This window comes from Brassica napus, chromosome A7 (assembly GCF_020379485.1).
Source record: "Brassica napus cultivar Da-Ae chromosome A7, Da-Ae, whole genome shotgun sequence".
In the NCBI taxonomy this organism is placed as follows: domain Eukaryota; kingdom Viridiplantae; phylum Streptophyta; class Magnoliopsida; order Brassicales; family Brassicaceae; genus Brassica; species Brassica napus.
In genome coordinates, this window is record NC_063440.1 from 3,213,418 (window position 1) to 3,239,733 (window position 26,316).

The window sequence follows — 26,316 nt, forward strand, 5'->3', positions numbered from 1 at the left end:
ATTTCAATGACATGTACATAGATATATAGTACTCCCTCCGTTACAAAAAAAGATAATATTTTTTAGTATTTTCACACATAGTAAAAAAAAACACATTAAACAATCATAATAAATATATCGTTTTATGTAATTTTCAATAACTTTTAACCAATAATAATTCAATAAAGTCAATTAGTTTTCTTGAAGTTTTCAATTTTTTTTATAGAAAACACAAAAAGTACATATTTGTGAAACAATTTTTTTTTTCTAAAAAGTCTATCTTAATGGAACGGAGGGAGTATATTTTAATATAAATATTTATTATCGAGAATTCATACTCATATGATAAACACAAAATTTCTTGCAATTCTTTAATGGAAAATTTCAAAATTAAAATATTAAGGTTACAATACTTTTTCAAATCAAATTTAGAAATGATCATGTTTAAGTATTTTTCTATGTTATACAGTTTAATTTTAAACTATATGAATATATAATATGAATGTCTAGTAAATGAGACTTTATATTCATATGATTTATAATCATTGTATCTTGTTATTACCAAAAAAGTTAAACCATTGATCACACAATTTTAGTGTGAGACATTTAACGTTTTAGTAATTTATAGTCGTTTTAAAAATTCAAAATATACCATATAAGAAAAAAAATTATTTTTTATTATATGGTTAATGTGGTTGTTTAATATCTTTTAATAATATAAAATTAAACATAAAGAGCTAAGATACAAAAATTGTTATCAAATATTTATTATTCATAATTATTAATTGTCATATATACATTAACCATATTAGGCAATTCCGTAGTTTTTATTTAAGAAAAGTGCGAGAATATTCTTTTGTACACTATTTATTAATTTTATAGTTAGTTTAATAAAAAGTATAATATAAGTTAAGATGGACCAACCTATTTCTCTGACAACTCTGAATTTCATTCTCATGATGACATGTGGCTACAAAACAATATTGTAATGTTTCTCAATTAATATATAAGGAATGTGGTAGCTTGCAAACCACTCGACGGTCCAGACTAAACTCTTGAAAACAACTTTGTATGACCAAAGGCTTAGAAACTATATGGTCTATACCGGTTTAATGTTAAACTGATGTTATAAGTTTCCTTTAATTTTCTTTTTTTTTTGTCATCTATTACATTAATATTCAAATTTAAACGTGAATTACACCTAGCTGGTAAGGTAAAAATCCCTTATAGAGCTAAGAGCTAGCATAGCAAACAATACTATCCAGAGCTAAATGATAATCTAGAAAATAACTAACAATACAAGAGCTAAGAAGGAACAAGATCAATGGAGACTTGAGTAACTGGAAAAAATATCAATAAGGTGAAGCAAGTTGATAAGGGAAGCCGGAATGAACGAGAAAGCGTTGATGATCGAATTATTGGGATGGTAGAAGAGCTCCAAGACATGATCCGACATGAACCCCGAGCAAACGCCACTCAAAAACAAACTTCAACTGATGGAAGTTACAAAAAAGCGGATCTTCACCTGAGCAGCCGACGAAGAACACGGTTAAAAAATCAAACTACTCAACGACCAAACATAATTGAGCTAAGCTCTGCAATCTTTTACCAAGAAATCCGAAAAAGCCCATCGGTTTAAAACCAAGGAACGGCACGTAGCCTTGGTTGATCACCGAGCTTCAACAGAGCCATAACACATAGACAAACTCATGACCACCGCACTGAAGCCGACGAATCCAACCCATAACGCTACTAAATCCAAACAGCAACGAAAAAGATTGAAAACCACAGTCATAGAATCTATTTATTAACTCATTCATATCTGAAGTCAACCTCAAAAGGTTGATGCTTTCTCGGAACTAAAGACATAGACATCCAAAGAGAAAAGAGACAGAACTATTTTCAGCGGCGGTGGAAAAGACAAGAAGTGAGGGCTGTTTTCTTAGGGTTGGCCTCTGTTTTATTGCAGCTAAATGAATGTTCAGTCAAATTGCATGTAATACAGTTTGAAGTTTTCTTAAGCTTATTTCATCATTTATTATATAATTAAATAATTTTAAATTTTAGTATAATAATTTTTGTTTGGGCAACTTAGTATAATAATCCTAAAAATAGTTATTTGAGAGACTGACTACTAATGAGACAATGCTCTAGAATGCCGAGCCAGCAAAATCTTTTTTTGGAAAAACAATTAAAACCGATAATAATTTTATTTTGACTAGCTAAACCGATAATAGTTTTATATAGACCGGCTGAAGACATTAAAAACTGGAGCTCGAGGCTCGAGGCTCGAGATTGTATTTCGAATTTCAAAAAAACAAAATAAAACAAGAAAAACCCTAAAGGAAGGAAAAGATTCGGCAGGTGGTCAAAAGACTTCCCCTACTCGGCGGCTTCAATCACTCTCACAACAAACAAAAACCAAACCTACGGAACTCATTCATTCTCGTCTCTAAACCCATCTTTCTCAATCATCCATGGCAGCCACCACCACCACCACCTTCTCCTCTTCACTCTCTCTAATCCCCAAACCAAACAACCCTTGTACCACTAAACCCCTCTCTCTCCTCCCAAAACCCTTCCTTAAACCTTCCCCTCTCTCCCTCAGCTCCTCTTCTCCTCCTCTCCTCGTCCATGGAGTCTCCCAGTATTTCTCTTCCGAGTCCTCCAGAGAACATTCTCTCCCCTCTTTCGAAGACGGCGACGAGAAGCCTCGAGAGGAGTGCGGAGTGGTCGGAATCTTCGGCGATCCGGAAGCTTCCCGTCTCTGTTACCTCGCCCTCCACGCGCTTCAGCATCGCGGCCAAGAAGGTGCGGGTATCGTAACCGTCAGCAACGAGAAGGTCCTCCAGACCATAACAGGTGTCGGCTTAGTCTCCGAGGTTTTCAACGAGTCCAAACTCGACCAGCTTCCCGGCGAATTCGCGATCGGACACGTCCGCTACTCCACCGCCGGAGCCTCCATGCTCAAGAACGTCCAGCCTTTCGTCGCCGGCTACCGCTTCGGCTCCATCGGCGTTGCCCACAACGGTAACTTGGTGAACTACAAGCAGCTGAGGGCCATGCTCGAGGAGAACGGTTCCATCTTCAACACTAGCTCCGATACTGAGGTTGTGCTTCATTTGATTGCCATTTCTAAAGCTAGACCCTTTTTCATGAGGATCGTTGATGCTTGTGAGAAGCTTCAAGGTGCTTACTCCATGGTCTTTGTCACTGAGGATAAGCTTGTCGCTGTTCGTGACCCGCACGGCTTTAGGCCTTTAGTGATGGGTAGGCGAAGTAACGGAGCTGTTGTGTTCGCTTCCGAGACTTGTGCTCTTGACTTGATTGAGGCTACTTATGAGCGAGAGGTTTATCCTGGTGAGGTTTTGGTCGTCGACAAAGACGGCGTGAAGTCGCAGTGTCTGATGCCTCATAACGAGCCCAAGCAGTGTATTTTCGAGCATATCTACTTCTCCTTGCCCAACTCCATTGTGTTCGGTCGGTCTGTCTACGAGTCCAGGCATGTCTTTGGGGAGATTTTGGCTACGGAGTCCCCTGTTGACTGCGATGTTGTGATCGCTGTGCCTGACTCTGGCGTTGTCGCTGCTCTGGGTTACGCTGCTAAGTCTGGTGTTGCGTTTCAGCAGGGGCTGATTAGGTCTCATTATGTTGGGAGGACGTTCATCGAGCCGTCGCAGAAGATCAGAGACTTTGGTGTGAAGCTGAAGCTGTCTCCTGTCCGCGGTGTTTTGGAAGGGAAGAGAGTTGTTGTGGTTGATGATTCGATTGTTAGAGGTACGACCTCGTCTAAGATTGTGCGTCTGCTGAGAGAAGCTGGTGCGAAAGAGGTTCATATGAGGATCGCGAGTCCTCCTATTGTAGCTTCTTGTTACTATGGAGTGGACACGCCTAGCTCCGAGGAGTTGATATCCAACAGAATGAGTGTTCAAGAGATTAGTGATTTCATCGGGAGTGACTCTCTTGCGTTTCTCTCGTTTGATACCTTGAAGAAACACTTAGGGGATGACTCCAAGAGCTTCTGCTATGCGTGCTTCACCGGTGATTACCCTGTGAAGCCTGCAGAAGTCAAGGTCAAACGAGGAGGAGGAGATTTCATTGACGATGGTCTTGTTGGAAGCTTTGACAATATCGAAGCAGGTTGGGTTCGATAGACTGAGGCCTCCGAAGAACTGTAGTCACGTTCCAGAGTCTATGCTTGCGTTTTTACTTTTTATCCGTGTGATCTTATGCTTAAAATCTTTTGGTTGCTAAACTAACGTTTCTACTTGGGGAAGAATACTTTTTTCAACCTTGTTTTCAAAAATGTTGTTCTAAGATTTTGAATAAAGTTTCATTTTGATTTTGGCTTGGCAGTGGACTTCAATCATGTATATATTGATGAGGACTCACAATTCTCTTCCTCCTCTTTGCAAAAACTTCATTCGCATCGTGTATGTACTTATCAAACCCCAGCCTCATAATCCTCCTCTTTAATATATATATACTTCTCCATTGGATTGTAAACTGGAACATCATTTTGCACATGGAATCAAACCAGGAGACATAGTAGAAAACCCTGATTCAGTGAATATGTTACATTAACTGTGAATCCAAAAATATATATCGTATTGTCCTCCAACGGCGTAGGTGACCAGAGACGAGCATTGTCAGGATAGAGATTCATGGTCACTTCTAAGAATTCTAGTTAACATTAGCCATTTTGGCGGAGAAAGTGAGCAAATTGGCCGTCTTTAAATTTGCCTTAAGCAAATTTTGCTTGAATGAAATACATAATCTTTGCTTCTTTGCAACAATCCACATTAAGAGTAGAAAGAGACTCTGTAAGGGTCCCGTGCATAATTCTTCGGCATCACTTGGAAAGGAAAAGGCATTCATCTGTCATTAGTGTGCACCTTTATGATCATCAGTGAGAGGAAAGAAGATGATCTAATTCTTGAAACGTTATCAACATACCTTATTGGTTAGGCGCTTCTTCAGCATCACCATGATAAGGAGCATCATCCCCTTGATGATCATCCGAGTCATCACCATCTTCATAAAAACCAAAAGGGAAATCTTTAACTTCATGATTCAGCATCCCGCATCGTGTACAGAAGTTACAAAGACAGTTCATTATCTCCAAGTTGTACTAAAATTTACATTCATTAATTTAATTAGGGACTGGAGAGTTTACAGATATCAATTGCGACGTAGATTGTGACCGAAGCGAAGTCACATAAATGACTTCACAAATAGTTTTCTTTGTGATTTTTCAAGCACAAGTGGTTAACGATCTATTGAAAATAGGTGGAACCCGAGTTTGATCTGTGGTAAGCGGGTTTTGCGTTTTGTTTTCCGATTCAAAAAGACATTGTTTAGATTAGTTAGTATAAGCTGAATCAACCACGAACCGATCCATTTCAGCATATTACCAAAACATGATGTTGATGGGAAGCACTTAAAAACTATTTATTCTAAATTTATGTTTTAAATTTAAATTTGTGATTAGTCAAAGATATCAGATAAGATAAGGGATAATCTTGTTAAAAAAAGATAAGGGATAGTCAAATAATGTCATTAGTCGATTGATCTTCCATGATTTGTGGCAATAAGAATACCAAACGAAACCATTGATTACATGATTGCGTCAAAAACATCGTGCCTAATAACATAACAGTAATTTCCTTAATTGAAGAGATTAGGGAGATCAATTCCCACGTGGATTGTGACCGAAGCGAAGTCACATTTAATTTAACTTTCACAAATGGTTTTCCCTCGCACCATATTCGAAGAAAATAGAAACAGATCTTAACTTCAATCCAACTTTTCTCCATCATTGATTTTTTTTTCCTTGTGCCGTCCATTTCCAGAAATATCTCAAGTTTCTTGATTCTAAATTTTGATTAAAGAGAGTCTTATAGGGGGTTTATTATGGTGATTGCTTCGATAGTTATGGAAGTAGGGATCGTCTGGTTGGTTAGAGCCGCTTGGATCGCATCTATACTTCCTATGTTGATTGCTTCCATACCCAGTTCAAAGCTGACATCCTTTCATCAACTCGTTCTTGGTTTCGCCGGAAGAGGCAAGATTCTTCATCTCTCCTCTCAGGTTTCCACTCTTGCCGTCCTCGTTACCAGGATTCCTCAAATTTGCCTCAGAATTGCTCCTATTGGTCTGCTGATTGTATAAAAGATTTGGTATTGTTCTTCAGACCCTTATGTCCAACAGAATCATCCCTTCGTTGTAAACATGTTCGTCTCACATTGAAAAGCATGTTACTTTTAGTTTCAGACCATTCTGTTTCAGTTTGCTTGTTTTTGTTTTTGTTTTTGATGCAGAAGTGGACAGTTCCTCAAAAATACTTTGCTCATTTCTATGTTGTCGGAGCGGCGTGGACCACTCTTCTGCTAGCAACCACTTGGATGTATGCTTGCAAAACAGCCCCTTTATCCTCAGAGGAGTTCCACCTTTCCGACATTGCAAGCCACTTAACCGGGGGTTCCCATGTTTTCTCCTTTCATAAATCGCATATGACTCCTGTGGAGCACCGTTTCAAAGTGTGGCGAGCAGTGTTTCTACTTGTTCTGATGGAAATCCAAGTTCTGAGACGCCTTATAGAGTCATTCTACGTGTTCAAGTATAGCCCTTCTGCTCGGCTTCACATTCTTGGTTACCTCGTCGGATTCTTATAAGTTTCTCCTCCTCTCACATTCATAGTTTTATTGGCTTTGATTTGGGTTTTCTAGTTTCTACACAGTAGCGCCTTTATCACTCTGCGTCAACGTTGCTCCAGAGGTAGCAAGATTCGCAGCAAGTTTAATGGCTGAGTTCATTGCCAAAGGAAAAGGTCATACCTCGGCCCCTGAGTTTGACATTTTATCAGCTTTAAGCCCTCTGATGAAGCTTGGATGGAGCCAGTTGATTGGTGGCGTCATTTTTCTCTGGGGATGGTTACATCAACGCTGCTGTCACGCAATTCTTGTAAGTTCTTAACATTCTTGTCTCATTGTTTTGTTTCTTTTAACATCACATCACTAGAGAGATACGAAAATGTTAAATGCAGGGATCGCTCCGGGAAAATCCTAGCCAAGCGAAAGAGTACATAATCCCACATGGAGATTGGTTTGAGATCGTCTCCAGTCCACATTATTTAGCCGAAATCGTAATTATACTCCCCCTAGGCCCTAGTCAGTCATCTTTGTATTCTTCTTTCCATCCCTTTGCTAATGGTAGGATGCTTCTGTGATTTAGGTTTTATACTTGGGCTTGCTGATTGCTAGTGGAGGAACAGAGATAACAATCTGGTTACTCCATGGTTTCGTGGTACACTGCACTTTCTTATTCTCAAGATGACTAATGAAATGCTTTCTTTTGGATTCAGACAAATTTTGTTTATGTCCTTTCTTTGAAGGTTGGGAATCTGACATTAGCGGCTGGAGAAACACACCGGTGGTATCTCCGAAAGTTTGAGAATTATCCGGCTAACCGAAATGCCATTTTTCCTTATGTTTACTAAATGATTCGAGAGAGAACACAACTTAACCCAGCTTGTACTGTATTTGAATATTCATGTTTATGTATATTGTCGCGATGGGGTTTATGCTCTGTTATCCCCTCTTGGCCCTCTAGATTGAACCATCAAAGAGGTCACAACAATATATCCTCATCTTATAATCGAAGTCATAATTCATATCATTTGCTTTCCAGTATGAATTTTGTGTGTGATTTTTAGGAGAAATCATCCGCAGTGTCATCCTATCTATTTTGAAAAGCTAAAATATATTTGTTATACTATTAACTAAGGGTAGACCCGCCTTACGGGATATAAGTTTACACTAAAAAAAATAATATTAAAATATTTTAATTTTATAAATTTTACTTTATACTCAAAACAATAAATATAATCTGTTTTTATTCTAAAATTATATTCAAAACTTTATTAAATTTTGTTGGTTTGAGTTAAAAAGATCACTAACTTTTTGATTAGAAATCACAAAATTATTAAATTAAAAATGTAACGAAAATGTAATGATTTATATTTTCTATTTGATTTCTAGTTCAATTTTATATAGTTGAAAAAACTATATAATTATTTAGTGTTTTAATAATTATTTTTTTTGTAAATTATTTTAGCATTTGTTGAACTTATTATAAAAATATATTGGTTGGAAATTTCGCTCAGGGTATTTGAAAATATGTTTATAAAATAAATTAATAAAGTATTACATTTCTAACATAATTTTACTTGAGTTTCATACCTTACCATATCAAATAATTTAAATGTATTCTGGAAATTAAGATGAACCAAACTGCATACAAATATTTTTTTTCTGAACATTATTTTTTCCTTCAAAGAATAAAACTAAAAAAATAACTAAACTTTTAAAACTTTTTCGCGTTGGCTGTATTGAATATTACATAAAACGAAAAAATGAAAAAAAAATTAACAATAATTTTTGAAAGATTTGATGTTTGGTTTAAAAACAAGTGAAATGGGTTAAACAAATTATTTGTAAAAAATAATAAGGAGAAAAAATTAAATTTATCTGATTGGTCCTCCCATGATTCATGACACTTTTCCTTAATAATCTGCATGCAATTAAACTTTTTTGCTCCGTTATTTAAAGCTTGAATGGAAAACACATGCAATACAATCTGTATATAAAAGAATCTTCATTAATCTACATTTATTCTGAATTCTCATTCAACCCCTTAATCTTTTGCATGTGTACTATAGTCTATTTTTCAGACAGGACCGTCTAACAGCATGCGCAAGTGAAGCGGTCGAACAGGGCCCCGAAATATAAAAATAAAAAATTTAAGGATTTTTCAAAGTATATAGATAAATGAAACTTTAAAATTTTAGATATAATGCTAAATTTAGAACTTATAATTTAAAAAAATTAGACAAAGTTATTAAATTTTAAAATTACTTGATAAAATGTACAATTAATATTTTTTTTGAACAAGACCTAAAATTAATTTGAGACGGCATTTCAGAGTTTGGTTGAATGACTTCTCATTAAATTTTTGTTGGATTTTAAATCAGACACATTTTCCAATTATCATAATGATGTTGATGTTGTTAATATAACACATAAATGTTAGCATGTTGTGTCTTAACCGCAAACAAAGCCAAATCTGGTCTGCCTATGTGAAATCTATCCATGCAATGTATGAGATTTGTATCCAAAAGGAAACTCCAAGTCATGTTTCTAGATGGCTTGTTAAGCAAAGTCTTCCAAATCTTATGTTGAGTGAGCCAAGTGTAAATTGATGGGCTTTGTATCCCTTATATACTAAATCACAAGTCACATGAGCAATAACAGTCTGACACATGGCATTAGTTTTACAAAAAAAAAAAACTAAAAACAAATAAGCGAAAACAACCGGTTGAAAAAATATTCTCCACCCCTTATTTTTCTGCAATTTCAACCATCTAATTCCTAAATTTTCTCAAAATTTCACCCACGTTTCATTATCAACTGTTTTCTTCTGTATATTTCCAGCTTTAAATATCATTTCCAAAACTTTTTAAAACGGTCAAAAGAGTAAAGAACTTATGCTCTTCCTTTTGTCTATTTTCACAGTTTCTTCAAAACCTCAAACTCCACTCTGTATTCGTCAGATGTAATATGAGCCCAAACAGTAAAATAATTCAGAGTGGAAATGACACTTGTGTATATATACTTCTGTTTCACAGATTCTAAAAGGAGACAAAGCTAAATGGGAAATAAAATTTTATCAGCAACAAAGGTAAAGTATTTTATCAGCAACAAAGGTAAAGTATTTACCTTCTTTTTACTTATAAATTGGTTTTAATATCTGTTTTGTGACTTCTCTTTAGAAAAATTATGTTAACTATATTTCTCTAATGCAATAGAGTTGGATATATTGTAGAAGCTGATTCCAATGCTAAGTCTTGATTTTTCAGAGTGAACATAAATATGGGTCCTTTAGAGGAAAGGATGATACTTTCGGGTATGCACACCGTTGCTGATATTTTCTGCTGCTGTTGCGGAGATAATATTGGCTGGAAATACGTAACTTGCTTTATATCTCTCTTTACTCTTTAGTCTCACTTCCAGTTTTCTTGGGACAGGTTTCTCATTTTTTCACATTTTTTCTTTCTTTATTTGTTAGGAATCAGAGCATGAGAAAGATCAGAACTATAAAGAAGACAAATTTGTTCTGGAAAGGTAACATCGTCTCTTCTGAAAAGTTTCTCTTGGTCCATAGTTTCAGTTATTTAGTCGGAAAAAAATTATGTTATCTATTTAGTATTTACTACAGATGGAGAAAATGAGTATACGTTGAAATTAGAACTCTAAACTATATTTATGTGTTGTATATATCTCAAATTTTAAATATAAAATACTTTCAACATATATCTATTTTGAACTATTTTCCGTTTACAAGGTCTTTATTTGAATGCAACTATTTTATGAAATTGTTATCCATACTTATAGAATATTTAATTAATATAATTATTTTTTGATTGATAATTCTGAAATTGCAGTTTTATCATCAAATAATTTTAAAAACAGTTAATTTAATTCGTGCGTAGCACGAGGGTAACACTAGTTTTGTAATAATGCTGTAGTTGAAACAAAACGAACAACAAAAAATAATCACGACTTTTTTTTGAGAATATGGCAAAACTCTGAAGGAACCTGATTAAATCAGATAAAAACATGAGAGAATAAAACGAACTAAAAGAAAGTATAGGGGTTGTATATGTAAATAAGAATTAATTAATGATGATACGTCGAGTTCAATCAGTTAGTTTCGTATCGTTTCTGATGGTAAATCTTCATCATCTATTTTCCGAATGGAGAAGGAGGCGATCCTGGTAGAGATCAACGACAAAGATGAAGAGAAGCCGAAGCCGAAGCAATCAAAGGATCTAGAGTTTCTGAGCTGTATGATGCAGCCGGCAACAGCCGAATCAGATCCACAGTACATCGGAATCCGCCGAATTCTTCTCCACCGGAAGTCGGAATCCGGCGCCATCTCTCGTCGTTATGTGAGCTCTCTCTCTCTCTCTCTAACCTCTCACTTGAAAGCTTGCTATCTGATTGTAGTTTCGTTGAAGGATTGGAGATGCAATGGCAAAGGATACGTTGCGTATCGTAATTTCATAAGCAGACCTAGAAAATGGGAGAATCTGAGAACGCCAAGCCTCTTAAGTAGTCCAGGGAACAGTGGTCGATGGTTACCTTCACCAGCTCCACTCTCCCTTCAATTTGAAGCAGAGAGCTTCAGTTCTAGTAGAGTAAGTAGTAGACTTGCTTTGCAATATTCAGTTTCTTGGAACTTCATTTAACTTTTCATTCATTCATTCATAGGATTTACGGAGTGCTAATCAGGTTTCGAGCCGGAGATTGAGTTTTAGCTCGAGTTTCAGTGATGGTGATCATTCCTTTCGCCGTGGTGGTGGTGGTTTTGAACATGCTTATTCTTTCGTTGGAATGCATTGCATCTTCGACCAATGCAAATCTTCTGGTATTTTCTTACATCTTCTTTTGGATTTAATCGACTTTGTTTGTGATTTTCCTTCACTCTTGTGTAGTTACTGTTCTGAAGTTTGGCCATATGAGTTCTGATCTACTTGCATATGGAGCATCAGATGGGACCTTAACTGTTTGTAGTCTCTCGCAAGAGCCTTCTGTCCTCAAGCAGTTGACAGGCCACTCCAAAGATGTCACAGGTTCGATTCTCTCGTATTGTTTCCTTTTGTCTCTTCTTTTTCCTGTATCTTGGGTTAAACACCTGCCTGCTTCTTTGAATTCATGGCTTGTTTTGTAGTGAGATTTGAGTTGGATCCTATACCAGAAATTATCTGTAAACCTGCCTGCTACTATGACATTAATTTTATTGGATCCTATTTGACAAATTATAATTCGAGAATCTTAAACTTAATTGTTTCTCTAAAATACTTTCAGATTTTGACTTCTCGTCAAACAATCAGTACATTGCGTCTTCATCACTTGATAAGACAATACGAGTATGGGAGTTGTCAAGAGGTGTTTGTATTAGAGTTATATATGGAGTCTCTGCACAGTTTTGTATACGTTTTCACCCTGTAAGTTCCTCATCTCTTAGTGAACATCTTCTCATTTATAAGATATTGAGTTCGGAACTTTATGGTTTCTCTTGCTTCTCTATTGAAGATATTCTCCACTTTTTTTTTAATACAGGTTAATAACAATTTCCTCTCTGCTGGAAATGCAAACAAGGAAGTCTCGGTAACTCCGCCCTACTTTGTAGCCAAGTATATTAGTGTATTGCTTTTGTGTTCTCCAGTTGCTGACTTGTTTGGGAACTAACACTTCTCTGCTTGACAAACTAGGTGTTCAATTTCAGCACTGGGAGAACTATTAAAACACTGTCGTTCGATGGTGAGGTGACAGCTATGGACCATGACCACACTGGTCAAATCATTTTCTGTGGTGATGGACAGGTAACCTTTCTCTATATTGACCAAAATGTATAAACTAGGGAGATGGTCTGTTATGGTAGATATGCCAATGTTTTATGCCCATTACCTACGTTGGGTCAAATCTGAAATCAAATTATATTTATCATTTGAGTGTCCTTTTTTACAAGGGATTGAATACAAATTGCAGGGAACTGTATATTCAGTGAGCATGGATTCTCATACAGGTTCATTATCCCGGTCTCATCGCCATCGTACTAATCACAAATCCCCGGTCACAACTGTGAAGTATCGAAGCTTCTCCCTCCTGGCATCAGGTCCTGTACTTCTCACATGCACTCAGGATGGAAACTTATGTTTCTTCAGGTTAGGCAACACAACTTTTTTTCTTTCTTTCCTGATTTGCTCACTTTTTTCCTTATAGACCCTTGTAATAATTCGATTGTTCTGCTGTACGTTGGTGTTTCAGTGTTGCGCTTCAGATAAAAGGCTACCTGACATTGCGCTGCTCCCTCAAATTGGCCCCGAGAATACACAGAATCCAAGCATCGTTTTGCCCGCTTTTATCCCTAGAAAAAGGAGAGTACATAGGTCTGTGTTCCAAACTTTTACTAACATATAGTTTAACATATGGAGGATGCATGGGTCTCTTGAAAACTGCAATTCATCTGTGTTTCCTGTTGTTTGAAACTATAGTTGCCGGGAGCGAAGACTCGAATGTCTACTTCTACGATCTAACCAAACCGAAACACACATGTGTAAACAAGCTACAGGTGAGACAATTCTTTTGTTGACATCTGAAACTTTTTGTGTATGGATTGGAAGTTTGGAACTGGGCTCACGACTTGTGAGAATTGGGGATGCTACAGGGTCACAGGTTTCCAGTAATGTGCGTTGCGTGGAACCATGGAGAGAACTTGTTGGCCTCGTCTGATTTCTACGGTGTTGTTATTGTATGGAAAAGAGCAAAGACAAGCTCATGAGGTTTGTCTATAATCATTATAAACGAATCCAAATCCGCCAGTTTTGCCAGGAAAGGATTTTGGTTTCTTGCTTCACCTTTGTATCACTAATCTTAACCGTGTGAATTTTGGTTTATAAGCTCTAATTGTGAAAACCTCGAAGATGATTCTTGATTGATTGATTGGATCATCTATAGACACGTTTAGAATGAGATTGTCCATAGCTAAGCATGGAGTCTCTTCCACCGGTAGATAAATGACAAATCAAAATAACCCAGTCAATAAAAGATTACACTTCTCATACAATCAGTTCGTAGTTTACAGCATGAGCGTAAGGAGATTTAGTTGAGAAATATTTTATAATGCAGTTTTTATTTACATAAATCCGATTGTTGTCTAGCTGGTGAGGATACTCGGCTATCACCCGAGAGACCTGGGTTCAAGGACCGGCAACGGAGAGTTCATTTTGCCTAATAGTCCAAAGTCCCTGTTTCGTTTGTTTCAAAAACCAAGGGCCAAGGCCGTTTAAAATCATAAGAATATCTAGTTGAGGATCCAAAGTCCTTTACTCGGTCCCTCTAATACTTTGTCACTTTGCATATAAATCTTTTTTTTTTCATTCTAAGGTTCTTTACTTTTTTATGTTGGACAAAATTCGCAACTGCGCCACCTAAGATTGACGAACAAAATTGTATCTGTCCATTTTCCGTGTCAACCCGTTTTCATTCCTATAATTATTTGTATGGGCTCATTTTGTTTGAATGGTCAAGAAAAGATAATGATACTAAATGGACCTTGGGTCATCCCGAGAGTACCTTCTAAAGCCAACCGTATCTCCACTTAACGAATTGATACGATTGATCGGTGTGGATTTGAAAGATATAAAAAAATATGGTTAAGTATGGCATGCGGCTCAGCTTGAAGAACCCAGGACTAGAACCTCATCATCAGCATCAGGAGCAGTGCCGGTCTGAGAAAACTTTGGGCTGGAAGCAAATAATCATTATGGGCCTATTAATGTTTTTTTAAAAATATTATAGTACAGGCTATTTGAACCTCTCATCTTATGTTAGTAAAACAACAACGTTTTACCACCTATGCTACTGACGCTTTAACCAAAAAACCGGCCGATATTTAGATATTGTAAAATGGGCCGGAAGCACATGCTTGTACCGCTTCCGCCCAGGGTCGGTACTGATCAAGAGAGCCCATTTTCTCTTCCTCTCGGAACAGTAATTAGTACCTCAGATGCTTCGTGGCTCCGCGACTCCCTAAATGCAGGTCTAGGATGGTGTCTCATCCTCCGATGAGGGGATTGGGAAAATCGGGGGTTTCAAAGAGGATACATCATGTTAAATCACCTTTCTTGGCTGAAGTGATGGCAACATGAGAAGCCGCCGCGGAAGCTAACTGTCTCTCCATCCTAAACGTCTGGTTCCCATTTGACTCTCAAGAGCTCACTAGAACTATAAACTTAAAATCATATTCAGCGGCGAAGCTTTTTAAAATTCTCATAGATATCGAGTTTCTATCTTTATTTTTTTCTTTCATTGCTTTTTTGTTTATCCATAAAGAGTAGAAATAGAATTGTGTAGCTGATTCTCTTGCGAGATTGGCTTTAGTGTCGTATTCGTTGTACTGAACACTTTGTCAGCTAATGGTCTTATCTAATGTTGTTAAAAAACGTACGAAAGAAAACATAATTCTCATTTGAAAACCCAAAATTATTCATGGAAACTATTAAAAATTATAGTTGGTCTGATTAATTATGATTTAATTATATCAGTTATCACTGATTAGAGCCCTATTATACCCTGAAAATCACCATATGATTTAATTATATCAGTTATCAATGATGAACATGAGCCCTATTATATCAGTTATCCAGGACGCGCGATTTTCCACGACATGAAGGCCTGTGAGAGAAGCAAACAATATGGTGATTTTCCTTGTCCTTTTAGCTCATGTTCATCATTGTTTTGAACACACTATCGTGTTTAGATTCATATTTATCAGCATTATGCTTTTGGTATTATGTTTATCCTCTTTTCGGTATGATTTGAATCCTGTTGTTTATTATTATTACTTTTTTGAGTTTAGTCTTACGATTGCTTCCCAAGATTCACACAAGTTGTGATTATGAAAAAGAAAACAGCTTTCTTTTCTGGGTTTCAAGAAACAGAAGCACTAAGTTGTTTTTGATTTTTCTTTGTTTTAGTGGCTGAAACCATTTTCAAAATTTTCCTCTGTTGTTACAGGAATTATCACTGATCTACAAAGGATTTACGGGATAACGTCTCCTGAGCGGCTCAACCAGACTGCTGACTCTTACACCAACCACATAGGTTCTCCAATTTAAGTTTTAAAGAACAATGCCATTAACTGTTTTTACTAGCCTTCCCGTCTCTTTATCTTGAAGGCAGATGGAGTTTTGAGTGGTTTGGATACAACACCATGCGTCACTTGCTGCTTAGTATATATTCGAGCAATTTTCTTACTTTGTATCTTGGTCATCAACATTCAGTTTATATCTTGAGATTCTAAACATTCTTCTACCTGTTTGGGACTGTGGCAGGAGCTTTTCTTCATCATTTGTGAGTCTATCAAATATGGACACTGTCATTAAAGAGTCTAGCGCAAAGGAAACCACTGACGTCAATCAGCTAAACATGGTATTTAATTTTCCTGTTAAGACTTATAGATATGTATAAGCAGATTCTTAATTTTTAAAATTTTGTGTGTAGATAGAAAATGAAGTCGAAATTAACACTGAACGGGCCTGTAAGGGTGTCGGAGGAATATTTATCGGGAATATTTGAATCGCCAACTGTATTGAAGAAGAAGTATCAGATCAACTGAGAGGTTTACATGGTCAAGCTACCACGGTGATGCTGCAGCTTCCTGAACCTGTCGCGGACACTCTACCAAATTGTCTAAGAGTCCACTTGGTAAGCCATAATAAGCTACATTTTAACATTTTCCCTCCTCACATTTAACATTGTAACCTTGCGATGGTGATGTTCTTGGCTTTCAGGTGAATCTGAGTCCATGTTCTTCATGATATCTTAATGTAAATATCCTTTGAAACTTTTGACAATTTACTGTGAATGTAAGTTAAATCTTCCTGTGTGCTGCTGTATGGGCATTGTCTTTAGCTAATGCAAACTTTCACAATCAAATATAGACTTCTAAAGTTATTCTATCAGGGATCTGTATCTTTTGTGCTTTCGGACATAAAGTTAATAAAATCATTTTTAAACCGATGTTTTACTAAACTCTAATGTTATTCTATCTAAACGAATCAAAGGTCTTAAGAAAGGAAAGTGACAATCACCAGAGTGATTAAAAGTTCTGCAAAAATTAAAAATAGTACCATAATTCACTCACGGATGCATTCAACTAATGATTACAACCGTTCACCCTAACGAAAGATTCAATGACAAAATGTATGCCGGTGGAGTCTTTTCAATGATGCCCGTCGCAATGGTAAGCATTCAGTGGATGGTACAAGATTCCCCACACCTCCTCTAACGTATCAACAACTATGGGTATAAATGATCATTAACAAACATCTCAACTGGTCGGAGCTCCTGTCGTGGATCAGAGCTTCAACATCAAAGAAGCTATCTATTCTCAGGAAGATAGCAGTTCAGACTGTCGTTTATCACCTATGGAAACAGCGTAATAACCTCATCCATAACCAGACTTCACTCACGACTGCTGCGCTTTTCCATGGAATCGACAGGGAGATTCGCAACATCATCTCCGCAAGGAGAACCAGGAAGCACTTTGGATCCCTCATGGTTATGTGGCTGAGATAATTGGGTTCAGGGTTGGTTGCAGGCTGAGATATTGCCTTTCAGGTTGTAGTTTAAAGATCCATCTTGTTTTTTAATTTCTTTTTGCCAAGATGGTTCGGACATAAGATCTTCTTGTAAAATCTTCTATTCATTTATAATATTTACAGTTTAGCAAAAAAAATAAATGATCATTAAGTTTGTGCGTTAAGAGAATATGCAGCTTGCATGGGTGAAGAGAGTATGGGACGACAAAGACCATAGCTCTCTGAAAAGTACAGAACAACCATGAACACAGAAAAACAGACAAGAGCAGCACAAAAAAATATAGGAAAAGCCACTCCCACTGAATGGTACGTGAGATTTTTGCAAATCAATTTGAAAAACATAAACTAACAAGATATAGAAATATAAAAAAAAACACTAATTTTAGGGGAAATACGCAATATAATTTGAGATTAGTGAAAAATTTAGTCAACATATAATATTAGGTAAAACTTCCATAAATATAATTTAAAAATACATTAGGGAAAATAGAGAAACCAATGAATAATGATATCTAAAAGAGGAAAACTCGTCTAGAATATTGGTTTTTCTATATTTCATCAAACCAAGGTCAAGGGGGAAAAACAGAATCTAAATTTGGTTTAACTAAGCTCAGAATTAGAAACATTGACAAAAAATAAATGATGAAAATCACAATAAAAATTAACAAATTATCAGAACAGTAATTTTACAAAAATCAGTTAAAAATAAAATAACAAAATATCATAAATAAAATAAGAAAAAATTAGTGAATATACGTCATATATTTTATTGTACCAAGCTTTAACTTGCGTTGGTAATATAATTATAATGTGATGTAATATAATTAATGAAATTGTTGAAATGAGTGAAATATGAAAGACAATTAATATAATTATATAATTACTCAAAAGACAATATACTTCTTTATACGGCTATCCATGTTTTCAAACAATTTTCATTTATACTATTTATCTATGTTTCCAAACAATACCAAAAAATACTTTACTTTAATAATTTACTAGATTTTGACCCACGCGTCCGCGCGGCTGTATTTTAAAAAAAAAAATATGATGCTATTTTTTTATGTCACTATTTAGGATTGAGAAAAAAACTTGAATTTGAAGAACCGAACCGATCCCAATCCGAATAAGTTGTACCAAATATGAACCGAAATGAATTAAGTATCTGAATTATTCAAAATTTGGTATTTGAAGAACTGAGACCTAATCCAATCCGAACCTAAGTATTTTGGGTATCCATAATAGATTTATATACTTATATATATTAATTATTTTTAGATTTAATATATATAAAAATATCCAGAATATATATGATACTTTTAAGTTCGTTTAAATACTTGAAAATATATACAAATAATCAAACGTAAATATCTAAAATAGTTAAAATATACTCAAAACTCGAAAATTATTAAATAATTATTAATTCTCTATCCAAATATTTAAACCAACCCAATTTATATGTTATCTTAGGTACTATGACATATGTTATTCAGATATATATATATATATATATATAATATTATATTGTTTATAGATTTTTTCAAAAATTAAAGCATATAATAAATTTTAAAACTTTTAAAATAATTTAAATTGGTTATCCAAATCCGAACTGAATCCTCAAAAATCTCAACCAAGCACAAAATCCCAAACAGACCCGAAAATGAACTCGAACGCCCACCTCTAATCACTATTATATATCCTATATGTTTCATCATAAGTTACAAAAAATATGTGCTATCATATAATTAATCGTATTTTATACGTACCATCAAATAAGAATCTTATAATGAATAATATTTATATGTACAATCATATAAATAATCACATATATTATCTTTTTAAATTTCAGTGTTAAATATAAAAACCATTATTTAAGATGGTGTTTGAAATTGGGCTTTGTATTGTATTTTTCTTATATATATTGAAAACATTTTTATAATGGTTACTGAAAAATATGTTACTAAAAATCAAATTTTGAATATATGTATATTTTGAATGAATTTTTGATATAAATCAGTTTTAAATTATTATTTTGATTTGAATATGTATATCAATTAACATAAGCCCATTACTTTTTAATATAATGTAATGTACTTCTAATTTTTTAATAGCATAATCCTATTACTTTTTTTTCCTAACTTACTGATATTCATATTTCTAAACAACACTATTTTTTTAACTGCTATCTATGTTGTCAAACAAAAGCTTAAGGTACTTCTACTTTAATAGGATATATTACTTTTTTTAATATAATGTAATGTACTTCTATTTTTTTTAATAGCATAATCCCATTACTTTTTTTTCCGAACTTACTGCTATCCATGTTTTCAAACAACATTATTTTTTAACTGCTATCTATGTTGCTAAACAAAAGCTTAAAATACTTCTACTTTAATAAAATACATTCAAAGGCCTTACGCATGGCAAGAACCTCAAAAAGAGTCATATACATTAGTTGTTAAATACAAATTATTCACCTGACAATTGACATAACAACTCAATCATGGTGATGTCATATAAGCAAAAATTCAAAACAGAAATTAGTAACAAACAAACTAACCAACAACTTAAATTAATAAAATAGTATATCTCATACACATCTCTTGCAAAGATAAACCTAAAATACAAATCACAAAATCATATAAAAGAATAATAACTTAGATCACAAGTAAAATATATCTCGTCCGTAGGGCGGACCGACTCTAGTTTTCTTAATACACTTATTTTATCTAAAATATCATATATTTAGGAACAGAATGAGTATTAAAGTTATAAACAGTTTTAACCATGTCACAAGATATGACCTACTCTCATTAAACAGAAAGTATAAGTTAAAACATAAATATTTTGATAAGAAAGTATTCACCAATTCTTTAAACTATTAGCAAAAAAAAAAGACAAAACTGAGTGGGGGGGGGGGGGGGGGGGGGGGGTGGAAGGGGTACTTATTCTTTTTTTTTAAAAAAAGTTTTATTGCAAATGCAACTATTTAGTAGCATGAGGACCATGTCCATCATTACAAAATAGTATTTGAAAATAATAAAAAATGTAAAAAAATGACAATAAAAAACAAAGAAGAAGAAACTGTAAAAGCTTGCCAAAAAAGTGATTTTTTTAAGGGAAATTAGGTGGTATAACCAAATAAAAATCCCTAATTCATTATATAACCAAAATCATCTTCGCTCTCCTCTTCTCTCTTCCTATCTCTCTCTAACCTCTTTCTACAAAACTAATTTACCTTTTTTTATGGCTATATCACAAATAAGCCCTTTTTTTAATTAAAAAGTGAGCATTCGTGTGTAAACTTCGACACGTCTCACTCTAATCTTATAAAAGGGAACTAGCTACAAATAAGAAGAGTGGAAAATCAGATTTGATTTACATCTAAAAGTTGTACTGATCCAAAATTAGATATGAAAATCTCAAGTAATCTTGTCTTTTTTATCCAGATCTATGCCTGATGAACACCTCATCTTTAAATAATTAGTAATATATTTAGTTTTGGTAACCAATTGCGATTTTGTATTTTATGGTTGATGTTGTTCCAATCCATTTTTTTGCAGCCATGAAAACAGAAAGAAATAGAGCCAGGGCATAAACTCCACCTGAAATCCCTTTTAACACTAGGCCAAAATAACTTGGTTGAGTAACATATATGATATATATATTGACGAGAGTTTTTGATAGTTCCTAGTTCATATCTTTTTATTTTAATAATTATATGAATGAATATAAATAATAATATAAATATAGAACCTATGTACTATTTTCTATATAATTTAAAATATATATAATTTTCAACTTTATAAATAACAATATAAATAATTATATGAATGAATTTAAATAATAATAAAAATATAGCATGTAAATTTTTTTAAATTAATAGTTATTTTTCTATAATTTCATATTTAAACATGAAAATGTTATAACCTTTTCTGAAATTCATTATATGAATTTTATTTACTAATTGTGTTTGCATTTAGAAAAAAATACAGAAGAATCTATATTACATCATAAAATTTAGAGCCAAAAATCTACAGCTGCAAGAAATTTTTTTATATCCTAATCTTTACAGCAAAAAAATATAAAAAACAACTCCTCTCTATCAAATCCTTATGTTTAGTGTTTTAAAATTTATTGATATAAATCTACAACAATAGAATCTATAGTTATAGCAGAAAAATTTACAGATATTCTAAATCAAAAACGAAAAAAAATTGAAAAGAGATAAATTACATTGTAGTTTAATATACAACAATAGAATCTATAGCTATACACTTTTAAAATACAAAATATCTAGAAATACAAAATATTCTTGTAATGTTAATTATTTTATAATTAGTTTAGCTTTATTAAAATAAAAATTAATTATCTAATTAGTTTGCAATACAATAATTATTATACTTATGATATCTAAATATGTATATATATTTTTGAATTTTAGAAGCTCAGCGCCGAAATCCATAATCCTTCCATACCCGAAACCATATCATGTAATATTAGTTTCGTCGGAATAATTATTCAAACTGAAAACCTCTGCCACAATGACCCTGATTTTTTATAGTTTGGTAAATGTGTATTTTACCTGTAATGTTGATTTAGGACCCGGTTTATGTAAGGGATTTAGATCTACTATTTGATAAAAATAAAAAAAGATCTACCTGAGAAGCTCCTTAACATACTTTTACTTTTAGCCATTTTCATGTGTTTTCTCATCTTCACCAAAGATCTCTAAGAAGAAGAAAAATCAATGAAGCAAATTCAAGCACCAACCGGCTTTACAGCAATATCTATTATCTCCTACCCAAAAAGGAAAGTTCTAAAATAAAGTAAATGGGGCATCTGATGATATGTATCTCTCACGTGTGGTGTTAATGAGATGATGAATATATATATTACCCATGGGAAGAGAAGAAGTAAAAAGAAAAAAAAGAAAAAAAAAAGCGAAAACTTTTGTTTCTTTAATTTTTGCTAGGGGTGAGATGAGTGTTCGTTGCTAATTTTGTATTATTGGGATCATCAAGAGATTTACAGTAGTAGCCAGCTGATGAGTTCCTGGTAATTTTTTAAATCTTTCCTTTTTTTTTCTCTTTTTCGATTTTAAATTCTTTAATTCATGCAGAGAGGTAGTTTCACATGTTTCTTGCAATCCTTGCTCAAAGTTTTCTGAAAAGTTCCCATTTTAAAGTTCTAAAAAATTCATCAATGAATCAAGATTCTATAAGAGTATGTTGACTGTATTTGTATCTGAAAGAGAGAATTTCCCGTTTCAGGTAAGGAGTGACTATGGCAACTTATTACAAAAGTAGTGGCTCAAGTGACATTTATTCCAGGCCAATTGCATCTGACTTTGTCCCTGGAAACGCAATGATCTACACAAATCCTGCGGTTTCTTACCCAGAGACGTTTCCTGGAGAAGCTAACTATGTCTCAGCTTCAAAAGATGTTCAAGTATTGTCAAGTTTTGGTGGAGGAGCTTCACAAATGTTTGAGATTCAAGATTCTGGTTCTTGGAGAGATCAAGAAGACAATGACAGGAACTGCTTCCCGGTTATGATGCGTCCTACCACAGAACAGGGACTATCCCTTGGCCTCAGCTCACAGACTGAGACAATGAGAGGAAATAATAATGAGTATGCAACAGAGGCTGTTTCCGGGTTTACTCGAACCATTCACAACTCAAAGTATCTCAAGGCTGCTCAGGAGCTTCTCGGTGAAGCCGTTAATGTTAAGAAAGCTCTGAAGCAATTTCAGCCAGAGGGAGAAACGATTAATGAAGAGAAAGAGTATAAGCTTGAAGAATCAAACAGGAATCCTGATATACCTCAAGGAGAGAGACAAGAATTGCAGAGCAAGTTGACAAAACTCTTATCGATACTAGACGAGGTAAATAGGCTTTTAAAACTTCTCATCTATTATGCTCTTAATGATTGTTTGTTTCTATTTTGTATAAAGGTGGATAAGAGATACAAGCAGTATTACCATCAAATGCAGATAGTTGTGTCATCTTTCGATGTAATAGCCGGATGTGGAGCAACTAAACCATACACGGCCCTTTCGCTCCAGACCATCTCGAGGCATTTCCGTTGCGTAAGGGATGCGATATCCGTACAGATCTTGGTGATAAGGAAAAGTTTAGGAGGTGAACATGGCGGATTAGATGGGAAAGGAGTTGGGATAAGCAGGTTAAGGAATGTTGATCAACAGGTAAGGCAACAAAGAGCGTTGCAGCGGTTAGGCGTGATGCAACCTCACACTTGGCGGCCTCAACGCGGTTTACCTGATTCCTCTGTTTTGATTCTTCGTGCTTGGCTCTTTGAGCATTTCCTCCACCCGTAAGTCTCTCTACTTCATCACAAGAGAGATTCTGTCTGAGCAGCTACGTTTTGAAAACTCTGAACTTAGTTATCCAAAGGATTCGGACAAGATCATGCTAGCTAGATAAACAGGGTTGAGCAGAGGCCAGGTACTGCATTGTTAGCTTTAGAGTCTTTTCTCTCATCCAGATGCCTTTTTTTTGTTGTGTTCATTTTCCATGGGTTTGTTTGATTATTGTTAAAGGTGTCGAACTGGTTCATTAATGCGCGAGTGCGTCTCTGGAAACCAATGGTGGAGGAGATCTACAAGGAAGAATTCACAGATGCATTGAAGGAGAGTGGTCCCAACTTGTCTTCCAGAAACACACCTGCAACCACCGAGATTCAAGAACAGCATCAAATGGAGTCTAGTTCCAACAATGTTGTGGCAATCAGTAGCATGGGACAGAACAGTGTGGCACATGCTGGTGACCGGTTCATGATGGTGACCGAGATGACAAGACATGGTAGTGGTGGGATGTCTTTAACTTTGGGGATTAAGAACTCTGACGCTCACAGCGATGTATCCATGTCCGGTGTGATAAATAACTAGAAGAATACCATTCCTGCAAATGATTTTCAGTACTTAAGCTCCGGCAATCTAAGCAGCCCCGGGACCGGGACGGGGACCGAAAACTGGGACGGGAGCGGGGACGGGAAACGTCAAACTTTAAATTTGTAAATACGGGTACGGCATAGAAACGGCGACCATATTATAAGAAAATATAAAAATATCCATAAGTCAAAATGTTAAAATTTGAAACATAAGTTTTAACAGCAGCAAACACACTTAATAAGAATACTATACATCAACAGAAACAATAGCAAACACACTTGATAAAAGTACTAGACAGCAACAGAAACAGCAGCAAACACAATTGATCAAAATACTAAACAGCAACAGAATAAGCTAAAAAAATATATGATACATATAAACTGACAGTCACATCTTTGTATAAAACACAGAAACATTGTATATGAATTATTTTTGTAAGATAAGATTACAAAAAGAAGGTAAAGAAAATGCTTACGCGTTTTGGTTGTGATATAAACAACAAAGAGACAAGAAGGGAAGGAAAGTGCATCTGTGTTCTGTTGCTGATATATCACAGAGAGAGATATGGTCGAGACTTGAGTTTCAAAGAGAAAGAAGATGGAAGTGCAAGAGACTAAAGTGAGAGTGGAAGAATCGAAGAGACAGAGACACTAATATTTTTTTTTAATTACAACTTTTGATCTTTTCAAAATTAATAGAATAAACACATTAAAGGTTAAAAACATATATGGTTTAATTTTTTACACTTCTTATAACACAAAAAAAAAACAGATGGATACGTCTATTTTCTGCGGAAACGTTTCCGGAACGTCTCCTTCTCTGACCAAGCCCGTACCCGATGAGTCTTGACGTCCCGGGTTCACCTCACACATATTGGGGACGTTTCCTAGGCGTACCCGAGACGTCCCCGTCCCCCCGACGAACCCGATACGTGAGACGGCACCAACTTGGAGTACCCGTGCAACCTAGCCGGCAATCACCAGCACCGGCTTGGCCCTTCACAATTGTTTCATGATTTTGTAGCTTGATGAAGAATAACAATAAAGAGCTGCAGTTATATATTCTCTTGTGAAAGTAAACCAGCAAATTAATATGTAGATTAGTTATTACTTGACTAGATAATATATCAGAAATAAATCGTCAAAAGCCAACATCAGGGTAAAAGTTTGACTTCAAAACTAAACTTGAAGCTATACTTAAAACATCCATGATTTAACAATCTATCATAAAATACAAAAGGATTTACTTGGAATTATCTTATTGACATTTATCACTCACTCATATTTTAAATAGAGTATTGACACCTATACGATGACAAATATGACATATTTTATAGGAATAGAACAAGTGTCCTCGTGAAATGAATAGTCATCATTTATAACATAAAACTTTTTTTTCTATATATAGTTAAAGCTTAACAACTTCGACTCGTTGTTCAATTATGACAACTCATCCATCTTATTAAAACTCAAGTACAAAATTGGAGTATTTGGAGACTTGAATAGGACTTTTAAAAATTTGGAGTGATTGGAAACATGGATTGCAGTCTTTTAAAAAAAAATATTTTTGTTTGAAAACAAGGATAGTAGTATTAAGAAAAAAAGTAATGGGCTTATGTTTTTTTAAAAAATTGAAAGTTATCTAGGCCACTTTTAAAATATACCAAAATGGGTCAATCTAATTCCCTAAAAATTTTTTTTCTAAACTAACCATAAAACAAAATTTAAACTTTATATATATATTTCAAATCAAAATAATAATTCAAATTTGATTTATATCAAAAATTGATTCAAAAATATACATATATTCAAAAATGGATTTTTACTAAACTATTTTTCAATAACCATTATAAAAAAATATTGTCAATATATATAAGAAAAATATAATACAAAGCCCAATTTGAAATACCAACTCAAATTATGGTTTTCATATTTCATATTAAGTTTTAAAAATATAATATATGTAATTATTTATATGATGGTATGTATAAAATACTATTAATTATATGATTACTTATATGATGGTACATATAAAATACGATTAATTATATGATGATAAAATACGATATATAATAATGACTAGGGATGGGCTTTTGGATACCCATACGGGTTTAATTCTGATCGGTTTGTATTTTGGGTTTTCGGGGTCAAAGATTTCAGCCTTATTAGAATGTTTCTAAATTTTGGTTTGAGTTCGAT

The 26,316-nt window shown here is 34.4% G+C and overlaps 3 protein-coding genes, 1 long non-coding RNA gene and 1 pseudogene across 4 annotated transcripts; all 5 read left to right on the forward strand.

The window, feature by feature from the left end:
- Positions 1–2,273: 2,273 nt before the first annotated feature.
- On the forward strand, positions 2,274–4,323 carry LOC106433662 (amidophosphoribosyltransferase 1, chloroplastic). The gene has a single exon (XM_013874489.3). The coding sequence runs from the start codon at positions 2,457–2,459 to the stop codon at positions 4,131–4,133; it is 1,677 nt and encodes a 558-aa protein (XP_013729943.1). The 5' UTR covers positions 2,274–2,456; the 3' UTR covers positions 4,134–4,323.
- A 1,339-nt stretch (positions 4,324–5,662) lies between these two features.
- LOC106433676 (polyprenol reductase 2-like) lies at positions 5,663–7,656 on the forward strand. Its single transcript, XM_013874500.3, has 6 exons — positions 5,663–6,069; positions 6,300–6,598; positions 6,708–6,942; positions 7,025–7,123; positions 7,213–7,284; positions 7,373–7,656. The coding sequence occupies exons 1-6, from the start codon at positions 5,893–5,895 to the stop codon at positions 7,475–7,477; spliced, it is 987 nt and encodes a 328-aa protein (XP_013729954.1). The 5' UTR covers positions 5,663–5,892; the 3' UTR covers positions 7,478–7,656.
- A 3,078-nt stretch (positions 7,657–10,734) lies between these two features.
- On the forward strand, positions 10,735–13,540 carry LOC106433686 (WD repeat-containing protein 13). The gene is made up of 11 exons (XM_013874511.3): positions 10,735–10,987; positions 11,057–11,236; positions 11,310–11,466; positions 11,534–11,671; positions 11,907–12,046; positions 12,162–12,209; positions 12,314–12,424; positions 12,591–12,766; positions 12,870–12,991; positions 13,097–13,173; positions 13,270–13,540. The coding sequence occupies exons 1-11, from the start codon at positions 10,793–10,795 to the stop codon at positions 13,381–13,383; spliced, it is 1,458 nt and encodes a 485-aa protein (XP_013729965.1). The 5' UTR covers positions 10,735–10,792; the 3' UTR covers positions 13,384–13,540.
- Positions 13,541–15,307: 1,767 nt separating this feature from the next.
- Positions 15,308–16,623, forward strand: LOC125576676. Its single transcript, XR_007315111.1, has 3 exons — positions 15,308–16,034; positions 16,107–16,310; positions 16,397–16,623. It is a non-coding gene; the product is annotated as an uncharacterized LOC125576676 (long non-coding RNA).
- A 5,191-nt stretch (positions 16,624–21,814) lies between these two features.
- Positions 21,815–24,777, forward strand: LOC106397092 (annotated as a pseudogene).
- Positions 24,778–26,316: the final 1,539 nt, after the last annotated feature.

Excerpts from the sequence above, each read along its gene's own strand:
- LOC106433662 (XM_013874489.3), top strand. The coding sequence starts at position 2,457 with ATGGCAGCCACCACCACCACCACCTTCTCCTCTTCACTCTCTCTAATC.
- LOC106433676 (XM_013874500.3), top strand. The coding sequence starts at position 5,893 with ATGGTGATTGCTTCGATAGTTATGGAAGTAGGGATCGTCTGGTTGGTT. Across the intron at positions 6,599-6,707 it reads GAGTCATTCTACGTGTTCAA|TTTCTACACAGTAGCGCCTT; the intron begins GTATAGCCCTTC and ends TGGGTTTTCTAG. Across the intron at positions 7,285-7,372 it reads GGTTACTCCATGGTTTCGTG|GTTGGGAATCTGACATTAGC; the intron begins GTACACTGCACT and ends CTTTCTTTGAAG.
- LOC106433686 (XM_013874511.3), top strand. The coding sequence starts at position 10,793 with ATGGAGAAGGAGGCGATCCTGGTAGAGATCAACGACAAAGATGAAGAG. Across the intron at positions 12,047-12,161 it reads TTTGTATACGTTTTCACCCT|GTTAATAACAATTTCCTCTC; the intron begins GTAAGTTCCTCA and ends TTTTTAATACAG. Across the intron at positions 13,174-13,269 it reads CATGTGTAAACAAGCTACAG|GGTCACAGGTTTCCAGTAAT; the intron begins GTGAGACAATTC and ends GGGATGCTACAG.